The 25,204-nt window shown below is 43.8% G+C and overlaps 1 protein-coding gene across 2 annotated transcripts in view; it reads right to left on the bottom strand.

Annotated features, from left to right (window-relative positions):
- The window catches only part of ST8SIA5 (ST8 alpha-N-acetyl-neuraminide alpha-2,8-sialyltransferase 5), a 55,112-nt gene that overhangs the window by 5,692 nt on the left and 24,216 nt on the right, over nt 1-25,204 (bottom strand). Inside the window, exons 2-6 of one of the 2 annotated variants that reach the window (XM_070936001.1) lie at nt 24,773-24,880; nt 20,436-20,528; nt 18,662-18,748; nt 15,289-15,433; nt 7,439-7,551 (exon numbers count right to left, since the gene is read on the bottom strand). In XM_070936001.1, coding sequence (XP_070792102.1) covers nt 7,439-7,551; nt 15,289-15,433; nt 18,662-18,748; nt 20,436-20,528; nt 24,773-24,880 — 546 coding nt within the window. The remainder of the gene's footprint in view (nt 1-7,438; nt 7,552-15,288; nt 15,434-18,661; nt 18,749-20,435; nt 20,529-24,772; nt 24,881-25,204) is intronic. The other variant, XM_070936002.1, reaches the window with a different exon arrangement.

Genomic DNA, 25,204 nt, shown 5'->3' with positions numbered 1-25,204 from the left:
CTGGGAAATTGGCGATTTTGGATAAAATGATCGTGCAAGGCTTTGAAATTGTTTTTTCCCCATCTTTTATAATTATAATTTCCTTATCTCGTCCTTTTCAACCGCATGGATTGAATTTCTAACCCATTTTGAGGCTTTTTTCCCAGCCTCAAAAAAACAGCTGGAAGCTGAATTTGTAATCAAGGCAAGGGAAGATTTGTAGAAACCAAAGTACAAGATATAATTAGGAGATCCTTCTCTGTCATTCGTCTCCATGCAGAACATAATTTTCTTCTTTATTTTATGATGAAGAATACATTTTTGCCAGTTTGGTCTAGTAGTCAAGTAAACAGGGTAGAAAGCAAGGGGCTCTGAGTTCAAGTCCTGCCTTAGCCATGAAAGCAGGCTGGGTGACTTTGGGCCCATCACCAGGAGAAAGTGAGTTCTAGTCCCACTTTAGTCTTGAAAGCCAGCTGAGTGATCTTGGGCCAATCATTTTCTCTCAACCCAACCTACCTTACAGGGTTGTTGCCATTGGGAAAATACAAGGAGGGAGGTGTGTTGGATATGTTTGCCATCTTGAGCTATTTTTTAAAATAATAAAGGCAGGATATAAGTAAATGTAGTCTTCACACACCAGTAGAACCTGTGCAGGCTTGCATACGCCACTAACATGGAAGTGTTGACAGGATTCTCTATGATATATATGTCGAAAATCTAATAAAATCTGGGGCTTTTAGGGGGTTACTTTTGGCAGTTTTTTAGCTGGTTGAGAGTCACGGTTGCAAAGAATTGTCTAGTGGCATCATGCGCGCAACGGAGCCCAGAAGAGCAGCTGGCTGTCGCGTGCATGCACGCCGGCCACCTCCTCTCTTCCAGGATCCAGCGCTCCGGTGCATGCATGCTCCAGTTTTGGCACTCTGTGCCAAAAAGGTTAGCCATCACTGCTCTAGAAAGAGTACAGAGAACAGAAACAAAGATGATTAGGGGACTGGAGGTTAAAACTTATGAAGAACGGTTGCAGGAACTGGGTATGTCTAGTTTAATGAAAAGAAGGACTAGGGGTGACATGATAGCAGTGTTCCAATATCTCAGGGGCTGCCACAAAGAAGAGGGAGTCAAGCTATTCTTTTTTTGAGTCTGTCATCTGTACCTCTATAACTGTCTGGTTTGGTTCTGCAACCCAACAAGTCAGACACAGATAATAAGAACTGCAGAAAAAACAATGGCTACCAACCTGCCTTCCATGAAGGATCTGTATACTGCACAAGTCAAAAAGAGGGCTGTGAAAATATTTACAGACCCCTCGCATCCTGGACATAAACTGTTTCAACTCCTTCCCTCAAAACGATGCTATAGAGCACTGCATACCAGAACAACTAGACACAAGCGTTTTTTCCCGAACGCCATCACTCTGCTAAACAAATAACTTCCTCAACACTGTCAAACTATTAAATAAGTCTGCACTACTATTAATCTTCTCATCATTCCCATCACCCATCTCCTCCCACTTATGACTGTACGACTTTAACCTTGTTGCTTGTATCCGTACGATCTATATTGACTGTTTCCTAATATGATTTCATTGCTTATTTGTACCCTATGACCATCATTAAGTGTTGTACCTTAGGATTCTTGACGAATGTATCTTTTCTTTTGTGTACACTGAGAGCGTATGCACCAAAGACAAATTCCTTGCGTGTCCAAACACACTTTGCAATTCTATTCTGTTCTGTTCTGTTCTATATTTAATTGGTTTCCATGTCTTCAAATAAGCAGCACAGCTATTACAAAAGCAAGAGGTAATATTGAGACGTTTGACTAAATTTGAAAATCTTATAACTCATGCAAGTGGTCCTTGATTTAGGACCACAATTGAGTCCACAATTTCTGTCCCTAAGCGAAACCAAAGACAAATTCCTTGTGTGCCCAATCACACTTGGCCAATAAAAAATTCTATTCTATTCTATTCTATTTTCCAAAGCACCTGAGGACAGGACAAGAAGCAATGGATGGAAACTAATCAAGGAGAAAACCAACCAATCGCTAAGGAGAAATATCCTGCCAGTGAGAACAATCAATCAGTGGAACAGCTTGCCTCCAGAAGTTGTGAATGCTCCATCACTGGAGTTTTTTAGGAAGAGATTGGGCAACCATTTTTCTGAAATTGTATAGGGTGTCCTGCTTGAGCTGGTGACTAGAGTAGAAGACGCCAAGGTCACTTTCAATTCTATTATTCTGTTATATATGGAACACATATGTAAAGCTGTTGGGTGAGATCATCGGTGGTTTCGGGGTGAAGTACCACCAGTATGCTGATGACACCCAGCTGTACATCTCCACCCCGGGCCACCCCAACGATGCCCTTGAAGTGATGTCCCGGTGCCTGGAGGCCATGCGGATCTGGATGGGGAGGAACAGGCTCAGGCTCAACCCATCCAAGACCGAGTGGCTGTGGTTTCCAACGTCCCGATATAGTCAGTTGACACCATCGCTGACTATTGGGGGCGAATCGCTGGCCCCCACGGAGAGGGCTCGCAACTTGGGTGTCCTCCTGGATTCACGGCTGTCTTTAGAAGAGCACTTGACGGCCGTGACCGGGAGGATTTTTCATCAGGTTCGCCTGATTCGCCAGTTGCGTCCCTTTCTGGATCGGGACGCCTTACGCACGGTCACTCATGCCCTCGTCACCTCCCGCCTGGACTATTGTAATGCTCTCTACATGAGGCTCCCCTTGAGGAGCACCTGGAGGCTCCAACTGGCGCAGAGTGCAGCCGCGCGGGTGGTTATGGGAGAAACATGGCGCTCCCGTGTGACACCTCTTCTGCGTGAGCTGCACTGGATCCCGGTGGTCTTCCGGGTGCGCTTCAAGGTTTTGGTTACCACCTTTAGAGTGCTCCATGGCTTAGGACCTGGTTATTTATGGGACCGCCTACTACCACAAACCGCCTCCCACCGGCCGGTACACTCTCATAGAGAGGGGCTCCTCCAGGTGCCGTCAGCCAAGCAGTGTCGACTGGCGGTCCCCAGGGGGAGGGCCTTCTCTGTGGGGGTACCTACTATTTGGAACGAGCTCTCCCCGGAGATACAGAGGATCCTGGATCTGCGCACTTTCCGCCGTGCTCTTAAGACCCTCCTATTCCAGCAAGCCGGCCTGGCCTAATTTTCTCCCCTTTCTTTTAAATTTTTTAATTGAAATTTTAATTTGTTTTAAACTATTGGGATTTTTAATTGTCTTGGGCTAAATTATTTAATTTGGTTTTAATTATGTTTCTAACTTTTGTATTTATGTATTTTATTTTGTGCCTGTTCACCGCCCTGAGTCCTTCGGGAGTAGGGCGGTATATAAATTTAATAAAACAAAACAAAACAAAACAAACAAACAAACATACTGTACAAACTACAAAGTATGGTTCAATGCATAAAATGATCAGAGGGTCAGTATTGACCAAGTCAGTAAATTCATCAATTCAAATATAATCTCCCAAATTATTTTACCATGTGGGGATTCCCTGAACTTTTGTTCGCTTGTCCACTCTTACAAAAAGAAATAGAATAACAGAGTTGGAAGGGACCTTGGAGGTCTTCTAGTCCAATCCCCTGCTTAGGGCAGGAAACCCTACACCACTTCAGACAAAGGGTTATCCAACATCTTCTTAAAAATTTTCAGTGTTGGAGCATTCACAACTTCAGGAGGCAAGTTGTTCCGCTGGTTAATTGTTCTCACTATCAGGAAATTTCTCCTTAGTTCTAAATTGCTTCTCTCCTAGATTATTTTCCACCCATTGCTTCTTGTTCTTGTTTATATGCCATTGATCTCAGTAGAACAAACTCAATGAATACAAAATAAATGGATTTGATAAGAGAAGGAAACGGAGAGAAGGGGGATTAAGTTAACATTCTGTCCCAGCTTCTCAACCCTGATGTGATTCATGGCTCCATAATGCTGTGCCAATAGTCAACTATCAGGTCAATCCAACTAAACAACTAATGTCCCTCTTGTGTAACTTGGCTGTGTTTTGGAGAAAATGAGAAAAAAGATCCTTTTGCCTTCAGGCCATAGCTTCAAACATCACCAGCAAAAATGAGCTGAAATGGATCCAAGAATCTTTATCCTAAGTCAGCAGAATCAGAAATGATTTCCTGTTCTTTTTTCTTTAATTGTGTCTTAAAACCCTACATTAACAATCTTGGAAGAATTTGGGGCTCTTTTTGAGAGATAAAGCTAATGATATTTTTTCTAAAAAATAATTGAAAGTTGTTGTATACACTTTATTTATTTTTGGGTTTTTTTCAATTATAAATTCTTTATCAAGAGGCTAAAGGCAGGAAAGCAGAAAAGCAATAAACATTAAAATTTGTGGCGTTTTTTTTTTTTTAAATGGTTGTGGCTGAGATCTTCTACTGTTGCTATTTACTGTTATTTCTCTGCTCTTTTGCCTTTAAAGAATTAATCAGTTTGCAGGTATAAAGTTTTCCACTATTTTCCACTATTTAAACAGTTTGTTTGTTTATTTATTTATTTATTTATTTATTTATTTATTTATTTATTTATTTATTTATTTATTTTATTTATTTATTTATTTATTCATTTATTTATTTATATTTTTTTTTAAAAAAATTGATTTATATGCCGCCCTTCTCCGGAGACTCAGGGCGGCTTACAGTGCGTTAAGCAATAGCCTTCATACTTTTGTATATTTATACAAAGTCAGCTTATTGCCCCCACAAACTGGGTCCTCATTTCACCTACCTTAGAAAGGATGGAAGGCTGAGTCAACCTTGAGCCTTGGAGAGATTCGAACCAGCAGTAAATTGCAGGCAGCTGTGTTAATAACAGGGTGCGTAGACCACTGTACTATCAAGGCTCTTTATTTATTTTATTTATTTATTTATTTATTTATTTTTATTGCAAAAGTTTTACAATTACATTTTCACCCCCTTTTTCACCCCCCACCTCCCGCCCCAAACTTCCCATCCTCCCTAACCCTCCCTAACCCTCCCCCCCCCAGACTTCCCTATTACTTACTCATAACTAATGACACTAATATATAAGCCTGAACCCGTCCCTCCCCCTATAAAGTTTTTCCTCTTTATCCCTTTGCATTAAAATATTTCTAATACATTATTTTCAAATAAAAGCTATTTGATACTTTCTAGTTTGATATTTGTTCTGAACATATTCTATCCACCTTTTCCATTCCCATTCATAAGTCTCTTGTGAACAATCTTTTAAATACGCTGAAATCTTCGCCATCTCTGCAAAACTGGCCATCTTCACAGTCCATTCCTCGATAGTGGGCAAAGCTTCATTCTTCCAGTATTTACCTATCAACAGTCTTGCTGCCGTTATCATATACAATATCAATTTTGTTTCACCCAATGTAAAACCCTTAACTATACCCAATAAAAACAGTTGTGGAGAAAACTGAATTTTTTTCTTCAAAACATTCTGCATGACCCACCAAATTTTTATCCAAAAAGCCTTAACTTTCCTACAGGTCCACCAAACATGATAATACGTAGCATCCAAACATTCGCATCTCCAACATTTTGGCTGAACATTAGGGTACATACATGACAACTTTTTGGGATCTAAATGCCATCTATAAAACATTTTATAGAAATTTTCCCTCAGATTCTGCGACTGTGTAAATTTAACATTCTGAACCCAAATTTTTTCCCATGTTTCCAACATCACTGGTTCTTCAAAATTTTGTGCCCACTTAATCATACAATCTTTAACTAATTCGGTTTCTGAATCCCTTTCTAGCAAAACATTATAAAGCCTTTTAATATGCATTGGACCTTTCTCTTTTATATGTCTAACCAATTCTTCCTCATGCAACATAATACCAGTTTTTTGGTCCTCTTTCCATCTCAATTGTAATTGATTATATTGTAACCAAGTTAGATTAAGTCCTTCATCCAACAGTGTCTGTAATGTCTTCAGCTGCCATCTGCCCGCATCTGTAAAAAGAACCTCTTTGTATAAAAACCCCCCGAGTGACATTATATTTGTATTCCACAAAGTATGACCAAGATCCAGCCATAGCGGTATTTTGTAATCCCATTTGAGTCGGTGCTTCTTCCAAACTCTCATCAAGGAGTCTCTAAGTATATGGCTTTTAAATACTTTATCTACTTTGTCGTCATAAAATAAATAAGCATGCCATCCAAATTCGAGATCAAAACTTTCTGCGTTTAGTATTCCAGTCTTTTTACTTCCAAACCAATCACTTGTTAAAGTTAAAGCTGCAGCATCATAATATAACTGTAGGTTTGGGAGTTTAAGGCCTCCTCTTTCTGGAACATCTTGCATAATTTTCAGTTTCACTCTCGGCTTCTTCTCGTTCCAGACAAACTTATTCACACCAGACTGCCAAACTTTCAATTGTTTATCACTTTTAAGCACCGGAATCATTTGAAACAAAAACAGAAGTCTTGGCAAAATATTCATCTTAACTGCTGCTATTCTTCCAAGTAAAGACAGTTGCAGCTTTTTCCAGGTCTCCATATCTTTCTGGACCTCTCGCCACAACACCTCATAATTATTTTGAAACAATTTCAAATTTGATTCTGCAACCTGAACTCCAAGATATTTTACCTTAGGTACAATTTCAAAACCTGCCCTCCTTTCAAGCTCATATTTACGATCTTGTGTCATATTTTTAACTATCATTTTGGTCTTTTTTGAATTCAGTCTAAAACCTGAAACTCTACCATAGTCTTGTATAATGTCATTCATCAAGATTATTGATTCCATTGGTTGTGATAGGGTAACCACCAGATCATCTGCAAATGCCTTTATTCTGTAATCCTCTTGCCTTATCATTATGCCTTTCAAAATTTTAGAATCCCGTATTGTGTTTAACAAGACTTCCAATGTTAAAATAAATAAAAGTGGGGACAACGGACATCCCTGTCTTGTTCCTTTTTCAATTTTAAACTCTGTCGTCAAACTTCCATTAATAATAATCTGTGCCTTTTGCTCTTGATAAATTGCTGAGATTGCCTGTATAAATTGGTCCCCAAAGTCCATCTTTTTTAAAAAACTTATTTTATTTATTTATTGTTAAAGACATAAGCATGTAAATTCACACCATTGTCTTATCATATCTCACTTTTGAAAATGTTTTGATTGCCCTAAAGAACCCTAGTCCTTATGAATTCATTTCTAGTTGCTTCTGACTGTGTAAGACAGGGGTGTCAAACTCGAGTCATCACAGCATCGTCACGTGACATATTGTGACTTTTCCCCCCTTCGCTAAATTGGGTGTGGGCGTGGCCAACACGTGACACATCCAGCCCGTGGGCCGCGAGTTTGACATCCCTCGTGTAAGAGCTTAGTAAATGAGGTGTGAAAAAAACCTAAAAAGTTGCCTATGCCTTCATTAGCAGCAATAGCAACACAATCACTTTATGTAAAAATTCCAAGGAGATCATGCTGGACAATTACCGTAATACAAAATCGGCAGCGTCAATCTCCTGGCCACATCCGCTGTTCTTCAAAATTCCTCCGTTTCCAACCACTGCACATTTCTTAAACTGGGAACGAGAATAGGGCATCTCCTGGAGCAAAGCGGAAGAAGCCAAAAAATAGGAACAATTCTTGGAAAAGTCATACACATTTATCCCAAAAGTGCTTTTTCAAGAGGCAACTAGACTTAACCAGTAAATAAATTTTAAAAAAAATGTAATAACAAAATTTTGAAAGCCTGATAGTATTTTCCCTTCCTTCTTCTTACATCAAAGAAAATCAAGATGGACACTGTACGTTCCTTTCTCATCCTGCCTTGCTTTCCTAGGCTGAGCTGACAATCTCTGCAACCTTGTCCAAGGTGACCTGTGTGTCCCTTTACCCAGGGATGGGTTCTAAATTTTTTTACTACTGGTTCTGTGGGCGTGGCTTATTTTGTGGGTGTGGTTTGATGGTCATGTGACAATTCTTTAGGATTTAGCAGAGGTACTGGTCTACCAGGCTTTTAACTGCTTGCACAGCTGTACCGGTCTACCCATTTGTTCTTGGAGCATCCTGGTCTACTCATTTGTTTTTGAAGGCACTGGTCTACCACCACACTGCCTTTTAACATTGATCAGCTGTAGGGCGGCCCTTTGAAACCCTGCGGCAAGAGTTTAAACAGTTTTTTTCCTTCTAGCCGATCAGCTGGGACTCAGGAGGCAGCGAATAGATTGGGGGCGGGGCCAAATAAAAGGTAATAATAACGGGGGGTGGGGGTGGGAGGGCCCAGTTCCCAAACAAAGAGAACCAGTTCAGTGACATCATATTGTCACCGCTACCAGCTCGGCCGAACCAGGCCGAACTGGGAGGAACCCACCACTGCCTCTATCACAAGGACCGGTTAAGTAGAAAAATCCGGTCCTACATTAATACAGAATATCTGCCAGGGATGTGACCCAGATCTTTGAAGGTTTAAAACTGGATGAGAGCATATATGTACGCTCTCAAGTGACAAGTCCACATTTGATGAGCTGCATGTACCATCAGCAAGGCAGACTGGCTTCTATTGACCGCTCTAAGAGGTTGGACATATTTGATGTATTTTCTTTGGCGTCGTTCTTTATTGAACTTTTATTAGAAACCACCACAAGGTATCTCTTCCGGGAGAATGTCAGACAGAAATGCATATAAAATAAATTTAAAAAACAAATAGATCTTTTCTGGGGAATCTTGTAGGTGGGGGGGGGTCCTTGGTACTCTCTGAGCTTAGTGGTTTTCTCGCAGACGTTTAATTACCAAACTAGGTAACTTCATCAGTGTGTTAAGGTAGGTCGCACTAAGGATGTTATCTAGCTTGGTAATGAAATGCCTGCAAGAAAACCACCAAGCTTAGAGAGAATATCTGTAGCTCAGAATATCTGAGCTACAGATATTCTCTTCTATCAGTAATCAGTAATCTTGTAGGTGCTTTCTGGTGCTTTCTCACTGGAGGTTTTTAAGAAGTCATTGGACAACCATTTGTCTGAAATGTTCTAGGGCAGTAGCCCCTATGTTTTTGGGTGCTAAGGACAGGTTCCATGGAGGGTGGTTTTTTTCATGGGCCGGGAGTATGGTTTCACATGTTGCCTGGATCCCACACGTGTGCAAGATGGGTCTTGAACAGCCTGGCTGGGGACCCCTGGTCTAGGGTCTCCAAGGGGGTTGGAATAGAAGACCTCCAAGGTCCCTTCCAACCAGTGGTGAAATTCAATTTTTTTTACTACCGGTTCTGTGGGCGTGGCTTGGTGACAGGGGTGGGTTCTAAAAAAATTTACTACTGGTTTTGTGGGCGTGGCTTATTTTGTGGGTGTGTCTTGGGGGGATAATGGGTGGGTGTGGTCAACTTTTTTTTTTTTACTTTTAAAAGCATTTTTTCTACAACCTCTTAAGGTTGACTCAGGGGTGTTAGAGAGCAGCTGGATTCTTGCATATACAGAAACACCTTACAATACTACTAATATATGCATATATTAGTATTAAATAATAATAATAATAGTATTATAATATAATACTAACTCAGTGGCTCAGTGGCTAAGACACTGAGCTTATTGATCGAAAGGTTGGCAGTTCAGCAGTTTGAATCCCTAGTGCCGCGTAATGGGGTGAGCTCCCGTTACTTGTCCCAGCTTCTGCCAAACTAGAAGTTCGAAAGCACATAAAAAATGCAAGTAGGAAAATAGGGACCACCTTTGGTGGGAAGGAAACTGTGTTGGGGGCTTTTTTTTTTTTTTAATTTGATTTATATGCCGCCCTTCTCCGGAGACTCAGGGCGGCTTACAGTGCGTTAAGCAATAGCCTTCATTCTTTTGTATATTTTTATACAAAGTCAGCTTATTGCCCCCACAAACTGGGTCCTCAATTTACCTACCTTAGAAAGGATGGAAGGCTGAGTCAACCTTGACCCTGGCAAGATTCGAACTTACTTTAATTGCAGACAGCTGGTGTTAAATTACAGTGCCTTTGTCTGCAGAGCTATCTGGGCTCTTTTTTAGCATTTAGTCATGCCGGGCACATGACCACGGAGACGTCTTCGAACTGCGCTGGCTCTTTGGCTTTGAAACAGAGATGAGCACCGCCCCCTAGAGTCGGGAACAACTAACACACATGTGCGAGGGGAACCTTTACCTTTACCTTTATGCATATAGTCCTCACAAGTCTTCATTTAGTGACTATTCAAAATTACAATGGCACTGAAAAAAGTGACTTACGACTGTTTTTCACATTGATGACCTTTGCAGCATCCCCATGGTCACACGATCAAAATCTAGACAACTGGCTCATATTTATGACAGTTGCTGTGTCCCGGGGTTGTGTAATCCACTTTTGTGACCTTCTGACAAGCAAAAGTCGATGGGAAAGCCGGATTTATTTAACAATTGTATTACTAACAACTGCAGTGGTTCATTTAACAACTGTGGTCAGACAGGTTGTAAAACGGAGCAAGACTCGCTCAACAGCTATCTTGCTTAGCAACAAACATTTTGGTCATAGGTAGAGGACTATCTGTAGTTTATGGGTTTGCAACGTAGAAACAAGTGTGATTTTAAAACATAATTAAAGCACGCATGGCACAGTACTCGTAAAAGAAAATACCGTAAACAATCCATTAGGACTGTGAGGTTAGCATAGTAGATTGATTACAGGCAGCTAACAGGTGGCAGATTTAATATGTGCTACATTTCTGGGTAATCCCCTGCTCTCCAAGAGCTGGAAAAATATACTGGCCTCTCTACCCACCCAATTAACTATGGAGGCAAAGATATTAGTCAGTCTTCTGCCACAAATGCAATAAATGCTTTCCCCAGGTCAGGGGTCTGCAACCTTAAATACTCAAAGAGCCATTTGGACCTGTTTCCCACAGAAAAGAAAACACTGGGAGCCACAAAACCTGGGTGGGCGTGGCCAACTTGATGTCACTCACTTCCACCAGTCACAAGACACCCCCCAGGGGTGGGTTCTAATTTTTTTTACTACCGGTTCTGTGGGCGTGGCTTATTTTGTGGGTGTGGCTTGGAGGTCATGTGACTAGGTGGGCGTGGCTAGCTGGTCAGTCATTTCTGGAAGGTCCTCACACTTACGACCAGTCCTCGCACTTACGACCCGACTCATTTGTTTGCTTTTAACACTGATCAGCTGTAGGGCGGCCCTTTGAAGCCCCGCGGCAAGAGTTTAAACAGTTTTTTTTCCCTCTGGTCATCAGCTGGGACTCAGGAGGCAGCAATAGATTGGGGGTGGGACCAAATAAAAGGTAAGAATAACGTGGGGGGTGGGGGGGGAGGGCGGGGGGGAGAACCGGTTCGGTGACGTCATATCGTCACCGCTACCGGCTCGGCTGAACCAGACCGAACCGGGAGGAACCCACCACTGACCCCCCCCAGCCACGCCTACCCAGTCGATCATTAGGGCAGAGAACCAGTTCTTAAAAAACACCGGGAACCACAAAATCCTTTTGACATCGCTCTCTCTCTCCCCTCTCTCCCTCCCCCCTCCCTCTCTCTCCCCCCTCTCTCTGTATCTCTCTATGTCTCTCTCTCTCTCCCCCTCTCTCTGTCTCTGCCCTGGCCGCTTCCCCATCCCCCACCGTCACCCATACCTTCTCAGGCCAGGTGAGGAGTGACTGGGAGGGGAGGGCAAGAGGTGGGGCCAGCCAGTGGTGGGATCACCTGACAGGGAGCCACAGCAGAGGGCCCAAAGAGCCACATGCGGCTCCAGAGTCGCAGGTTGCTGACCCCTGCCCCAGGTGGAAGAAATCTAGAACCTAAAAGCCAAATGGCAGAGAAAGTCTGAGAACTGAATGTTAGATACCAGAAAATGATTGGAGTTATCAAACTCAGGGTGTCAGTGTTCCAGAAAAACCCCCATTTTAGAGTAAAGATTCTAAAGCAAGCATTTTTCAAAGTTCTATTTACTAGAATAGGTAAACTGGCACATCTGGGAAAACCCGAATCTGAGAGGTCCGGGTTTTCCCTCAGTAAATCAAAACCCCCAAAATCATCCCCTCACCCCTCAGTCAATCACATGCTCCAATCAACCACTGTCCCATCTCGAGACATCACTCCGACCACTCCTTCTCCAGATGCAGGATCGCCCTGACCTTGACTGACAGGAAGAATGCTATTATGTCTAAAGACAACTCCTCCTCTCCTACTTTCCCACACAGGAGAAGGTGGCAGCATGGAAGCTTCCGGCCTAATATGGCTTCCAAAACTGACACAGGAGTCTCCAGACTTGACAATTTTAAGTCTTGTGGAACTTCAGCTCTCAGAATTCCTCAGCCAGCCATGATTGAGGAATTCTGAGTTGGCTGAGGAATTCTGGGAGTTGAAGTCTGGCTGAATGGCTGGCTGGGGAATTCTGGGAGCTGAAGTCCACAAGTCTTAAAGTTGCCAAGTTTGGAGATTCCTGATGTAACTCACAGAGACTTTGGGGGAAAGTAAAATTCTAAATAACTTCAAAATGAATAATACGAAAGAGGTGGAAAGCAAAGATAAGGAATTCTTCAGAAGACAACAGATGGATTAATCAAGTCCTGGTTTAAACAATCCTCTGTTTTTTGTTTTGTTTTTAATTTGATTTATATGCCGCCCTTCTCCGGAGACTCAGGGCGGCTTACAATGCGTTAAGCAATAGCCTTCATACTTTTGTATATTTATACAAAGTCAGCTTATTGCCCCCACAAACTGGGTCCTCATTTCACCTACCTTAGAAAGGATGGAAGGCTGAGTCAACATTGAGCCTGGTGAGATTTGAACTTACAGTAATTGCAGACAGCTGGTGTTAATCACAATGCTTTTAGTCTGCTGAGCCACCAGGCCCGTTTGCTAAATAAACCATAGTAGACTAGAGTCACACGACACCAAAACAGAATAAATTCCATTATCATGTGATGTAGAGTCGAACTCAACCAATAAGTTAGTGGATCAAATCTCCCTTCAGCTACAAACAGATTCCATGTCCTTACTTAAATTATGTTGACTGGCCATTTTCCACATGGATAGGATATCTCACTGATGTGCTGTGCTAAATATAAATTATGCTGCCTATCTCTTGATATGCAGGAATGAGATGGCAGGTGGCAAACTAATCAGAGCAGCCACGAAGGAAATCACAGCAATAGAAAGTCAACGTAATTCACTTATTTATTTCAGATCTTTTCCCACTTTTCATATCTGCTACAAAATCCAGGTTAATGTCTTTGCATCCAACCACAGGGATCAGAGCTACAGGTAGTCCTCAATTTACGACCGCAATTGAACCCAACATTTATGTTGCTAAGTGAGAAATTTCAGTCGCCACGATGTAAAAAAAAGATGTCGAGATTCTAGAAACAGTGCAGAGAAGAGCAACGAAGATGATTAGGGGACTGGAGGCTAAAACATATGAAGAACGGGGTTTTTTTTTATTTTATTTTGATTTATATGCCGCCCTTCTCCGGAGACTCAGGGCAGTTTACAATGCGTTAAGCCAGTGGTCCCCAACCTTTTTATCGCCGCGGCCCGCTGAGCGCGCGCAGGGGTGGGGGCACGGCCCAGGAGCTTTTGCGCACGGCCCAGGAGCCTTTGCGCTGCAGCGTTCATGTCCCCCGGCCGCTGCGCGGCCCCGGTGCCAGGTACTCCACGGCCCGGCACCGGTCCGCGGACCGGGGGTTGGGGACCACTGCGTTAAGCAATAGCCTTCATACTTTTGTATATTTATACAAAGTCAGCTTATTGCCCCCACAAACCGGGTCCTCAATTTACCTACCTTAGAAAGGATGGAAGGCTGAGTCAACCTTGAGCCTTGGCGAGATTCGAACCTGCAGTAATTGCAGGCATCTGGTCTTAATAACCAGCTTAATAACAGGGTGCCTTAAACCACTGTACTACCAAGGCTCTTTTGCAGACATAGCCAGTTGCAGGAACTGGCTATGTCTAGTTTGATGAAAAGAAGGACTAGGGGAGACATGATAGTGTGAGAATGGATGGAAAGCTACTCTTTTATAAAATGTATCAGAAGAATTATAAAATACTTTAAGTCAATAACTGTTACTTCAAGCCTCAGTAGCAAGGCCAAATAAAAACCACAAATGATAAAGAGTTAATCACTGTGTGTCAGCTTGATCTGAATGTTCAAGGAAGTAAGTCCATGCTCCGGACAAACGATAAAAGGCAAGATAAGATAGATCCTGTTGTAACAAGGCAGGGGTAATCATGTTTTGTCATAAACACAGAATGTAAGGGATCTTAGGCGTGTCGTGACGTCACGTATATTGTGTGGAAATGTATAAATGCATGGTGTGAAACTTGAAAAGTGCGCTTCACGATCTCAATCCAAATTGGGAAGGGACGTGGAGGCCTGCCTTTGCAAATGCAATTTAATAAACCTTCTTTGTTTGTACATCAGTCTGTCGAATTAGTGAGTATAAATTTTGGATGTTTTAAAACCTCACAGTAGGAGTGTTCCAATATCTCAGAGGTTGCCACAAAGAAGAGAGAGTCAAGCTCTTCTCCAAAGCACCTGAGGGTAGGACAAGAAGCAATAGGTGGAAACCAATCAAGGAGAGAAGCAACCTAGAACTAAGGAGAAATTTCCTGAGAGTTAGAATAATTCATCAGTGGAACAACTTGCCTCCAGAAGTTGCGAATGCTCCAACACTGGAAGTTTTTAAGAAGATGTTGGATAACCATTTGTCTGAAGTAGTGTAGGGTTTCCTGCCTAAACAGGAGGTTGGACTAGAAGACCTCCAAGGTCTCTTCCAAATCTGTTATTCTATTCTATTCTATTCTATTCTATTCTATTCTATTCTATTCTATTCTATTCTATTCTATTCTATTCTATTCTATTCTATTCCATTCCATTCCATTCCATTCCATACTTTCTGTTCTGTTCTGTTCTGTTCTGTTCTGTTCTGTTCTGTTCTGTTCTGTTCTACTCTACTCTACTCTACTCTACTCTACTCTACTCTACTCTACTCTACTCTATTCTAAATTGGTTAAGTGAGTTTTGCCCCATTTTACGACTTTTCTTGCCACATTTGTTCAGGGAATCACTGCGGTTGTTACATTAGTAACCCGGTTGTTAAATGAATCTGGTTTCCCCATCGACTTTGCTGGTCAGAAGGTCGCGAAAAATAGTCACATGACTCCAGGATGTTGCAACCATCCTAAATGTGAGTCAGCATCTGAATGTAAATCACATGATCATCGGCATCCTGCAACCTTTTTTTTCAGTGCCATTGTAACTACGAATGGTCACTAAGTGAACTGTTGTAAGTCAAGGACTACCTGTACTTATGGACAATTATTTTTAAGTCAGCAAAGGTACCACACCTTAGGAAACATTCGGAATACTTCGACGTTGATATGGAAAATGCCGCTGGTGTCCACTTCATATTTCAGGTCTGTTCCCAGGGGTGTGTTTTTTTGTGTTGTGAAGAGGAAAGCTGGCGCATTGCAGCATCTGGACAGAGTAGACCTATGTGAAGAAGCAGGAAGGATACACATGAATCGTGGCGGCGCAGTGGTTAGAATGCAGTACTGCAGGCTACTTCTGCTGACTGCCGGCTGCCTGCAATTTGGCAATTCAAATCACACCAGGCTCAAGGTTGACTCAGCCTTCCATCCAGGGGTGAAATGTTCCCGGTTCGGATCCAGTAGCGATGGCAGCGGGTGGTTCGGAGAATCGGTAGCAAAAATTCCTGCGCCCCCCCCCCACGCCCAGCTGAGCAGCGCGATTATCAGAGGCTGGGTTTTTTTTTTACTTTTAAAAGCATTTTTTCTATAACCTCTTCGGCCGAAAAAATGCTTTTAAAAGTTAAAAAAAAAAAAAAGCCTCTGATAATAGCGCGGCTCAGCTGGGATCGTCAGAGGCTTCTAAAAGCCTTTTTTTGTGCAACCTCTTAAAGTTGTAGAAAAAATGCTTTTAAAAGTAAAAAAAAAAAAGTTGGCCACGCCCACCCAGTCACATTACCTCTACCACCACCACCAAGCCATGCCCACAGAACCGGTAGTGACAAATTTTAGATTTCACCCCTGCTTCCATCCTTCCGAGGTGGGTAAAATGAGGACACCAAATTGTTGGGGGCAATAGGCTGACTTTGTAAACTGCTTAGAGAGGACTGTAAAGCACTGTAAAGCGGTATACAGGTCTATAGCTAAGTGCTATTGCTAAGTGTTACCTACTGCTGTCAAACACAATAAAACACACTTAAGGGCAGCCAGCTAAGTGTAGCAGGGTTAGTGAGACAGACAAGCACAGGATTCCTCAAGAGAAAGACTAGGGTTGATATGATAGCAGTGTTCCAATATTTGAGGGGCTGTCACAGAGAAGAAGGAGTCAATCTATTCTCCAAAGCACCCGAGGACGGACAAGAAGCAATGGATGGAAACTCATTAAAGAGAGATCCTTCCTCAAAATGTGGACAAATTTCCTGACAATGAGAACAATCAACCAGTGGAACAGTTTATAGCTGTGGGTGCACCATCACTGGAAGTTTTTAAGAAGTGATTGGACAGCCATTTGATCAGAATGCTATAAGACCTCCAAGGTCCCTTCTAGCTCATTTGGAGCCAAGGTGGCGCAGTGGTTAGAGTGCAGTACTGCAGCTACTTCAGCTGACTGCTAGTTCAGCAGATCAGCGGATCAAATCTCACCGGCTCAAGGTTCACTCAGCCTTCCATCCTTCCGAGGTGGGTAAAATGAGGATCCAGATTGTTGGGGGCAATATGCTATTTAGTATACTGTCTTTGGTGTAAGCTGCCCAGAATCCTCGGAGAGTGGGCGGCATAGAAATATGAATAATAAAATAAATCATTTATTCTGTATTCCTCTGGCCAGATAATCTGTCAACTATACTGAATATCTGTAGGGATGAAGGAAATACCCTCCTTCATCTCAATGGAGTTAGCAGAAGGCCCAAGGTTCAATCCCCAGATTTCCAAGTCTCCAGGGACTGGAGGCTAAAACATATAAAGAACGGTTGCTGGAATTGGGTATGTCTAGTTTGATGAAAAGAAGGACCAGGGGTGACATGATAGCAGTGTTCTGATATCTCAGGGGCTGCCACAAAGAAGAGGGAGTCAAGCTATTCTCCAAAGCCCCTGAGGGCAGGACAAGAAGCAATGGATGGAAACTAATCAAGGAGAGAAGCAACTTAGAACTAAGGAGAAATTTCCTGACAGTGAGAACAATTAATCAGTGGAACAACTTGCCTCCGGAAACTGTAAATGCTCCAACATTGGAAGTTTTTAATAAGAGTCTCCGGAGTCTCCGGAGAAGGGTGGCATATAAATTGAACCAATTTATATGATTATAAATTGATTATATAAATATATTATATAAATTGAACCAATAAATAAATAAATAAATAAATAAATAAATAAATAAATAAATAAATAAATAAATAAATAAATAAATAAATAAATAAATAAATAAATAAATAAATAAGAGAATGGATAACCATTTGTCTGAAATGCTATAGGGCAGTGATGGCTAACCTTTTTGCTGTTGTGTGCCAAAAGTGGGGGGGGGGTCGCGGCCATATGTGCCCACATCCATAATTCAGTGAGCCCCCCCCCCCCGTCGTCGTCACCCCCACCGACACGTGTGCACGACAATCCTGCACTCCCCCCGCTTTTGGCACGTGATGGCACAGTGGGCCCAGTAGGCCCATTTTTCGCCCTCCTCAGGCTCCAGAGGCTTTCTTAGAGCCTGGGGAGGGTGAAAACAGCCTTCCCCATAACCCCTGAGGCTGAAAACAGCCCGTTTGCGTCCAGTGGGACTGGAAGGCCCGTTCTTCACTCTCCCCAGACTCCAGAGCCTTTCTAGGAGCCTAGGTAAGGTGAAAACAGCCTCCCCCCACCCCAGAGGCCCTCCAGAGGCCGGAAATAGCCTTTTTCCTGACTTCCAGTGGGCCCGGAAGGCCCAAAAATCAGCTGAGTTAGGGCAATGCTCACGTACCCACCAATATGGCTCTGCGTGCCACCTGTGGCATGCGTGCCATAGGTTCGCCATCATGGCTATAGGGTTTCCTGCCTGGGCAGGGGGTTGGACTAGAAGACCTCCAAGGTCCCTTCCAACTCTGTTATTCTATGCTATTCTAAGTAGAAATGTGAAGACTGTCTGAGAACATCAAGAGCAGATGTCTGACATTAGGTAATCCAGTTTCCTCCTATCTGGTGTCTCTCAGGACTCCCAAAATTCCAAACCCAGCCTATCTCAATCCCAACACATTTAAAGCTGCTATGTTGGAGGAGACACAGCTCAGAGGGACCATCATCTGATTCACTGACTTGGTCCTGTAATGAGGTTTGTTGAACATATCACATTGGCTGGGTCATTGTTCCTATGTCATCTGACAGGTTTTAAATAAAATACCGCCAGGCAGATTTGCTCACAGTAGTAGAAATGAATTAATTTACACTTCTGCCTGGAGCTGAAAAAACAATAAACCTGCAATCAGATTCAGATTCAGATTAACAGAGTTAGAAGGGACCTTGTAGGTCATCTAGTCCAACCCCACCCCCACCCAAGCAGGAGACCCTACACCGTTTCTGACAAATGGCAGTCCAATCTCTTCTTGAAAGTCTCAAGCGATGAAGCTCCCACAACAATTATCCATTTTCTCTGTCAAGATGTAGTTTGGGGTTAGGGATTGGATCAGGTTTTCTAAACTCTCTTAGCCCGAGGTTCACCCCATCTTACTTGAAGAAGTTAGCCTCTGTGATATTCAGCTCCCATTTGCAGATCTGAAGATTCTTCCATCTTTCAAACAATTCCGTCTGCTTCGCTCTGAAATAGGCAGAAAGAAATGGTCACCTTAGAGCTGAATTCCAAAAGTAGCAGCATCTACATCCCAATTTTGACAACAAGAATGCAATCTTGTCCTGGTCAAGGAAGAGTATCTGTGTATCTCCACACACACACACACACACACACACACACACACACACACACACACTTCCAAAAGCAAAGAAAACCACAGGATACCCAATATATACACATACTGTCAGGTCCCAGATATTTCTACAGGGACGCTGGCATTTTGGTGGGAGGAAGGGGGGAAAGGAATGAAGTGGTCTGTCTATGAAGTTTCTGCTTACAGTTTCTGTTTCTGTTTCCTGCATTACTGTGTTAATCTCTATATGAAGTTTCTGTTTCCCTACAATGATCTAGTGTGGGAGGGTTTTGGTTAGCATTGCTTTAAATAGCTGGTTTTAAGTGAAAAGCTTCAGTTCTTGCCTAGACCTCTTGTTATCACAAACCTTCCAATAAAAGCTCCTTTTGGAACAACTGCAGTTTCAAGAGTCCTGCTTTCTTGGGAAGATTGGAGAGGCAAGACCTTACACATACATCACCCCTACCGGCTCGGCTGAACCAGACCGAACCGGGAGGAACCCACCACTGCACCTCACTGTTACTCACCAACCCTTACAGGAAAACCTTACACCAGGGGTGGTCAAACTCAAGGCCCGCGGGCCGGATCCGGCCCACAGGGTGCTTAAATCCAGTCTACGAGGCCGGCCTGGAAATGTCAAAGGACCAGCCCATGGTGCCTCTGCCAGCCAAAACAGGCTGGCAACTCGGAAGCAAGTTAGGGAAGCTTCCTTTGAGGCTCCTGCTTTTATTAGGGCATCAGTTGGAACCCTGACATGGGCTGAATGCCCCCCCTCCCGCGGCCTATTTTAGGCCTCCCCGGCCTCCTCCAGCACTCTGCCGACCAAAAACTGGCAGTGCGGAGGCCTCACGGGGCCTCCATATGGCCCATTTTTGGCTGGCAGAGTGCTACTGGAGGCTGAAAACAGGCCACGCAGGGGCCTAGGAGTCCTCCACATGGCCCATTTTTGCCCGCCAGAGTGCTGCAGGAGGCCAGGGAGGCTGAAAATGGACAGGGGCCTAGGAGACCTCCACATGGCCCGTTTTTGGCTGGCAGAGTGCTACTGGAGGTTGGGGAGGCCAAAAACAGGCCACGCAGGGGCCTAGGAGACCTCTGCATGACCCATTTTTGCCCGCCAGAGTGCTGCAGGAGGACAAGGAGGCTGAAAACGGACAGGGGCCTAGGAGACCTCCACATGGCCCATTTTTGGCTGGATGAGTGCTACTGGAGGCCGAAAACAGGCCATGCAGGGGCCTAGGAGACCTCCGCATGGCCCATTTTTGGCCACCAGAGTGCTGCAGGAGGCCGGGGAGGCTGAAAACGGGCCACAGGGGGACCTCGGGAGGCTTCCGCTTGCCCTGTTTTGGCCAGTAATGTGCTGCAGGAGGCGTCTGTCCTGTCTCCTCCCCCCACCCCCTGCGGAGGAGAACTACAATGCTGATCCGGCCCTCAAAGAAATCTAGTTTGACACCCCTGCCTTACACATTCTGAGCATCCCTGTAAACTTGAAAACAACCTATTCTGGACAAAAAAGGGCTGGATTTTGCCAAGCCTTCGGTTCAGCGTTGCCTAGGAGAACAGGAATGAACAGGTCCTACTTACACCGTCAGAACCTTCAACTCCATTATTTCCCGCCTTAGATCCAGACATTTTGTAGAGTTGTAGTCAAAAGGACCATCATAATATTCAAAGTACCTGAGGAAGAACAAATGAGATACAAAAATAAATGTCAGGTCTCACTACTTCTAGCATCATCTTCACACAACTGGGTGCACTTTCCGAATAAGTTTGTCGACCAATCTCATAAGTCCCCCTCATCTAACTGTAGTTTGTAGAGCATATACCCGTGATGGCAAACCTATGGCACGCGAGCTCAGCTCCGGTGGGACCGGAAGTTGTTAAACGGGCCGTTTTTGGCCTCCGGAGCACCTCCGGAGGGGTGGAGAAGGCCATTTTTGCCCTCCCCAGACTCCTAGAGAGGCCCTGGAGGCTGGGGACAGCAAAAAATGGGCCTTCTGGTCCCACTGGAAGTTGTTAAACAGGCCGTTTTTGGCCTCCGGAGGACCTCTGGGGGTGGGTGGGGAAGGCCGTTTCCGTCCTCCTCAGACTCTTAGAGAGGCCCTGGAGCCAAGTGAGAAAGAAAAACGGGCCTACTGGGTATCCCATGCCAGGAGTGGGGGGAGCGGGAGGTCGCATGCATACGCGCATAGAATTATGGGTGTGGGCACGCGTGTGTACGACACCCCCACCACACACCCCGCTCATGGCACACGATGGTAAAAAGGTTAGCCATCACTGGCATATACAGTAGTCTCAAAAAAAGATGGTGAGAAGAGCAACATAGATGATTAGGGGGCTGGAGGCTAAAATGTATGAGGAGGAATGGTTGCAAAAATAGGGTGTGTCTAGTTGAATGAAAAGAAGTAATGGGGGTGACATGATAGCAGTCTTCCAATATTTAAGGGGTTGCCACAAAGAAGAGGGGGGTCAACCTGTTCTCCAAAGCACCTGAGGGAAGGACAAGAAGCAACGGATGGAAACCAATCAAGGAGAGAAGCAACCTAGAACTAAGGCGAAATTTCCTGACAGAACAATTGATCAGTGGAACAGCTTGCCTCCAGAATTTGTGTTCCAACTCTGGAGGTTTTTAAGAAGAGATTAGACAAATATTTGTCTGAAAGGGTGTAAGGTTTCCTGCCTGAGCAGGGGGTTGGACTAGAAGATCTCCAAGGTCCCTTCCAACTCTCCTATTCTGTTAATGAGGAAATGGACAGGCTAATGAAGAAACAGGCCCGCCCACCCACCGCAAAAAATGCAACAGCTTTGTTCACACAAATTCTTCCTTTGGTTACCAAATGAACCTATTTTCTGAGTTTGCAAAATGACCCAGAACCATAAACTATGTTTTAATGCTGTAATCCACCCAGAATTGTTTCTATATATTAAGATGGGTGGCAAATAAACTTAATCAATAAATGTGAATAAATATGGGCTGGATCTGAAGCAAGCAAGAACCCTAACTAGGTTCAGCCTGCTGTGGAAAAGCGAACTTTGAGGTCTTGGTGCATTCTATCAGGGATGGCTAACCTTTTTGCTGTCGCGTGCCAAAAGTGTGGGGAGCGTGGGGGGGGGTTTGCGCGTGTGCGTGCCCACACCCACAATTCAATGTGCCCCGCCCCCCAGTGCATGTGTGCACGACCCCCCGTGATTTCCCCGCCTTTGGCACGTGATGGCGCGGTGGGCCAGGTAGGCCCGTTTTTCACCCTTCCCTGGCTCCAGAGGCTTTCTTGGAGTCTGGGGAGGGCGAAAACAGTCTTCCCCACCCCCCAAGAGGCACTCCGGAGGCTAGAAACAGCCCATTTCCTGACTTCCGGTGGGACCAGAAGGCCTGAAAATCAGCTGGCCGGCGCGCGCATGCATGCTGGAGCAGAGCTAGGGCAACAATCGCGTGCCGACAGATATGGCGCCATGTGCCACCTGTGGCACGCGTGCCATAGCTTCGCCATCAAGGCATTATATGAACAATGCTGGTGCTTTTATAGTCATCTCAAAGACCTGACACAGTTCATTAGTCTACAGACAGTCCTCAACATATGACCACAATTGAGCCAAATTTTTTTTGTTGCTAATCAAGGCAGTTGTTAAGTGGGTTTGCCCCATTTTACGACCATTCTCACCACAGTTGTTAAGTGAATCAGTGCAGTTTTAAGTTAGTAACTCAGTTGCTAAGTGAATCTGGCTTCCTCAGTGACGTTGCTCGTCAGAAATTTGCAAAAAGGTGATCACATGACGCCAGGACTCTGCAACCATCTGAATTTTGATCATATGACCAGGGAGATGCTGCAATGGTCCTAAGTATGAAAAATGGTCCTAAGTTATTTTTTCAATGCTGTTGTAACTTCAAACGGTCACTAAACAAATGGTTGTAAGTCAAGAACTATCTGTATTTGCTCCTAGAGAGAAATCTTGCCTTGAAGAATCTGGTTTTGTATATTTTGTATATTTTTCCTGTCAGTGCAATCATGTACAACTCTCACTGTCAATTAAATTAAATTAAAATTAAATCAAATATTTAATATACCAGATTAGTCTGCTGTTCTTTCAAACTGACAGAAATCTAAACAGCCCAGCAGCCGAGGCATTTTACAAAATCAATATCGGATCATATATTTTAAGAAAAGCGACTGGCACAAGAGAAATAATAACTGAGAGCCCCAGACAGTGATGGATAAATAAAGAGAATTTTGCTTCCTGTGGCTCACTGTCTCCAGTTCAATTTCTCTTTTTTTCTGCACGAAGGTTATTAAATACACAAACCTGCAGTAGTGCCAATGACTGGACGGGGCCCACAAAACCAAAATATACATATCAAATTCATCTGTGCATTGGACAAAGATTGACAAGCTGTATAATGGCGTGTAACAATAGAACAGTATTACACTATTGTACAACTCGGATATACAATTAAAAAGAAAGAATGCCTGAAATGTATGTCATTAACAAAACAAATTCCAGAAAACTCAACCAGATAGCCTGAAATCAGCTCTCTCAGAAAAGTAAGACAATCTTGAAACTTTTACCGCTATTTAGCACATGGATGCATGGACAAATACAAACAGGATCTGACCCAGGTACCCATTTCCACACATTTTTAAATATTCACACTTCTCAGAAAAAAATAACAATTCAGAATGCATCTCTATACAAATGCACTTATTTTCCATAAATATGCAAACCTGATTTGCAAAAATCTGGAATCTCACCATAAGTGGTTTTGGACTTACAAACCATTCATTTAGTGATCAAAGTTACAATGGCACAGTAAAATGTGACTTATGACAAGCAAAGTCAATGGGGAAGCGAGATTCACTTAACAACCGTCTCGCTAACCTAGCAACTGCAGTGATTCACTTAACAGCTTCGGCAAGAAAGGTTGTAAAACGGGGCAAAACTGACTGAACAAATGTCTTAATTAGTTAGCGACAGAAATTCTGTAAGTCGAGGTTGTAAGTCGATGACTACCTGTATTCCACTTTCTTCAGCTGTAGAGGACTTTTAAGGTTGGATCCCTCTTGTCTCTACATGAAGAGCATCCAACCTTGGTCACTTTAAGATTTTGGTGGACTTCAACTCCCAGAATTCCCCAGCCAGCTATGTTGTCCACAAAATCTTAAAGTGACCAAGGTTGAACACCACAGCTCTACATGGAAAGCATGTGCCACATGAACAAGTTATGATGCCTTCCTGGATCATCTCAACGGTCTGTTGCAGGGCTGTGTTGTGGCTTGTATGCAGCCTGTGCAACTAGTAGCTGATTCTGACAGCGAGGAGGCTGGTGTGGTGCTGCACCAGCAGCCTGTGCAGCTGGCACTCGAGTCGGACAATGAGGAGCCTGGAGAAGATGTGGTGCCAGAGGTGGGGATTCAGCCAGGGCCTTCAGAACCTCCAGAAGCTCCCTTAAGTGAAGAGGATGGAGGAGCCTCTTCTTGATGCATGGGCACGCAGAGCTGCCAAAAGGCAGGAGTGGCTCCTCAGGAGAAGGTCTCCTCGAGAGTAAGGCTTGGGGCTAATTGGCCACTCCCTTAGCCTATTTAAGGAGGAACGCCGACTGAAGCAATTTGCAGGGAACAACTTCATTCACATACCTTTGTGTCTTGTCTTGCTTATCTTATCAGCTTCCTGCAAATTGCTTCTGGGCATTCTGCCAACCATAGTAAGCTTTCAGTTATTATTCTTTGAATTCTTGGTGGCTGTTAATGCAATTAATTAACAGCCGTTGTTGTAAAAGACTGGTTTATTCAGTAAACTAAGTTTATTGAATAAACCAGTAAACTTTGGTTTACTGGTAAACTACTTTGTGTGTGCTGCATTCTTTGGGGTCCGTAGCTGGGGCAGAACAGGCTGGCATCGTTCCAGGGCTGTGCCCCCAATCTCTGTACCTGCTGCCTGCGCCACCTCCACTCCTCAGAGCTCCGCCATCCATGAAATTGGAGCTGTTAGTCCAGTTCGCACGCTCGTCATCACTCTGCCAGCTAAAGTGCGGCTCACTAGCAAAGAAACAAGGCAGTTGGTATCTCACATCATTATCTCCGTCCTACTTAGCATTGGCTAGATACCGGTAGTCCTCGACTTACAACGGTTCATTTACTGACCGAAGTTGCAACGGCACTGAAAAAAGGGACTTATGGCCATTTTTCACACTTATGACCATTGCTGTGTCTCCACGGTCACCTGATCAAAATTAAGACGCTTGGCAACTGGCTCATATTTATGACGGTCGCAGTGTCCCGGAGTTACGTGATCCCCTTTTGTGATCTCCTGACAAGCAAAGTCAATGGGGAAGCCCAATTCACTTAACAACTATGGCAAGA

This window comes from Pituophis catenifer, unplaced genomic scaffold (genome assembly GCF_029215685.1).
Source record: "Pituophis catenifer annectens isolate HBS135680 unplaced genomic scaffold, rPitCat1.0.hap2 SCAF_2, whole genome shotgun sequence".
NCBI classification, from domain to species: Eukaryota; Metazoa; Chordata; class Lepidosauria; order Squamata; family Colubridae; genus Pituophis; species Pituophis catenifer.
The sequence above is the reverse complement of the archived record's forward strand: the minus strand, read 5'-3'. Positions and strand labels throughout refer to the sequence as shown.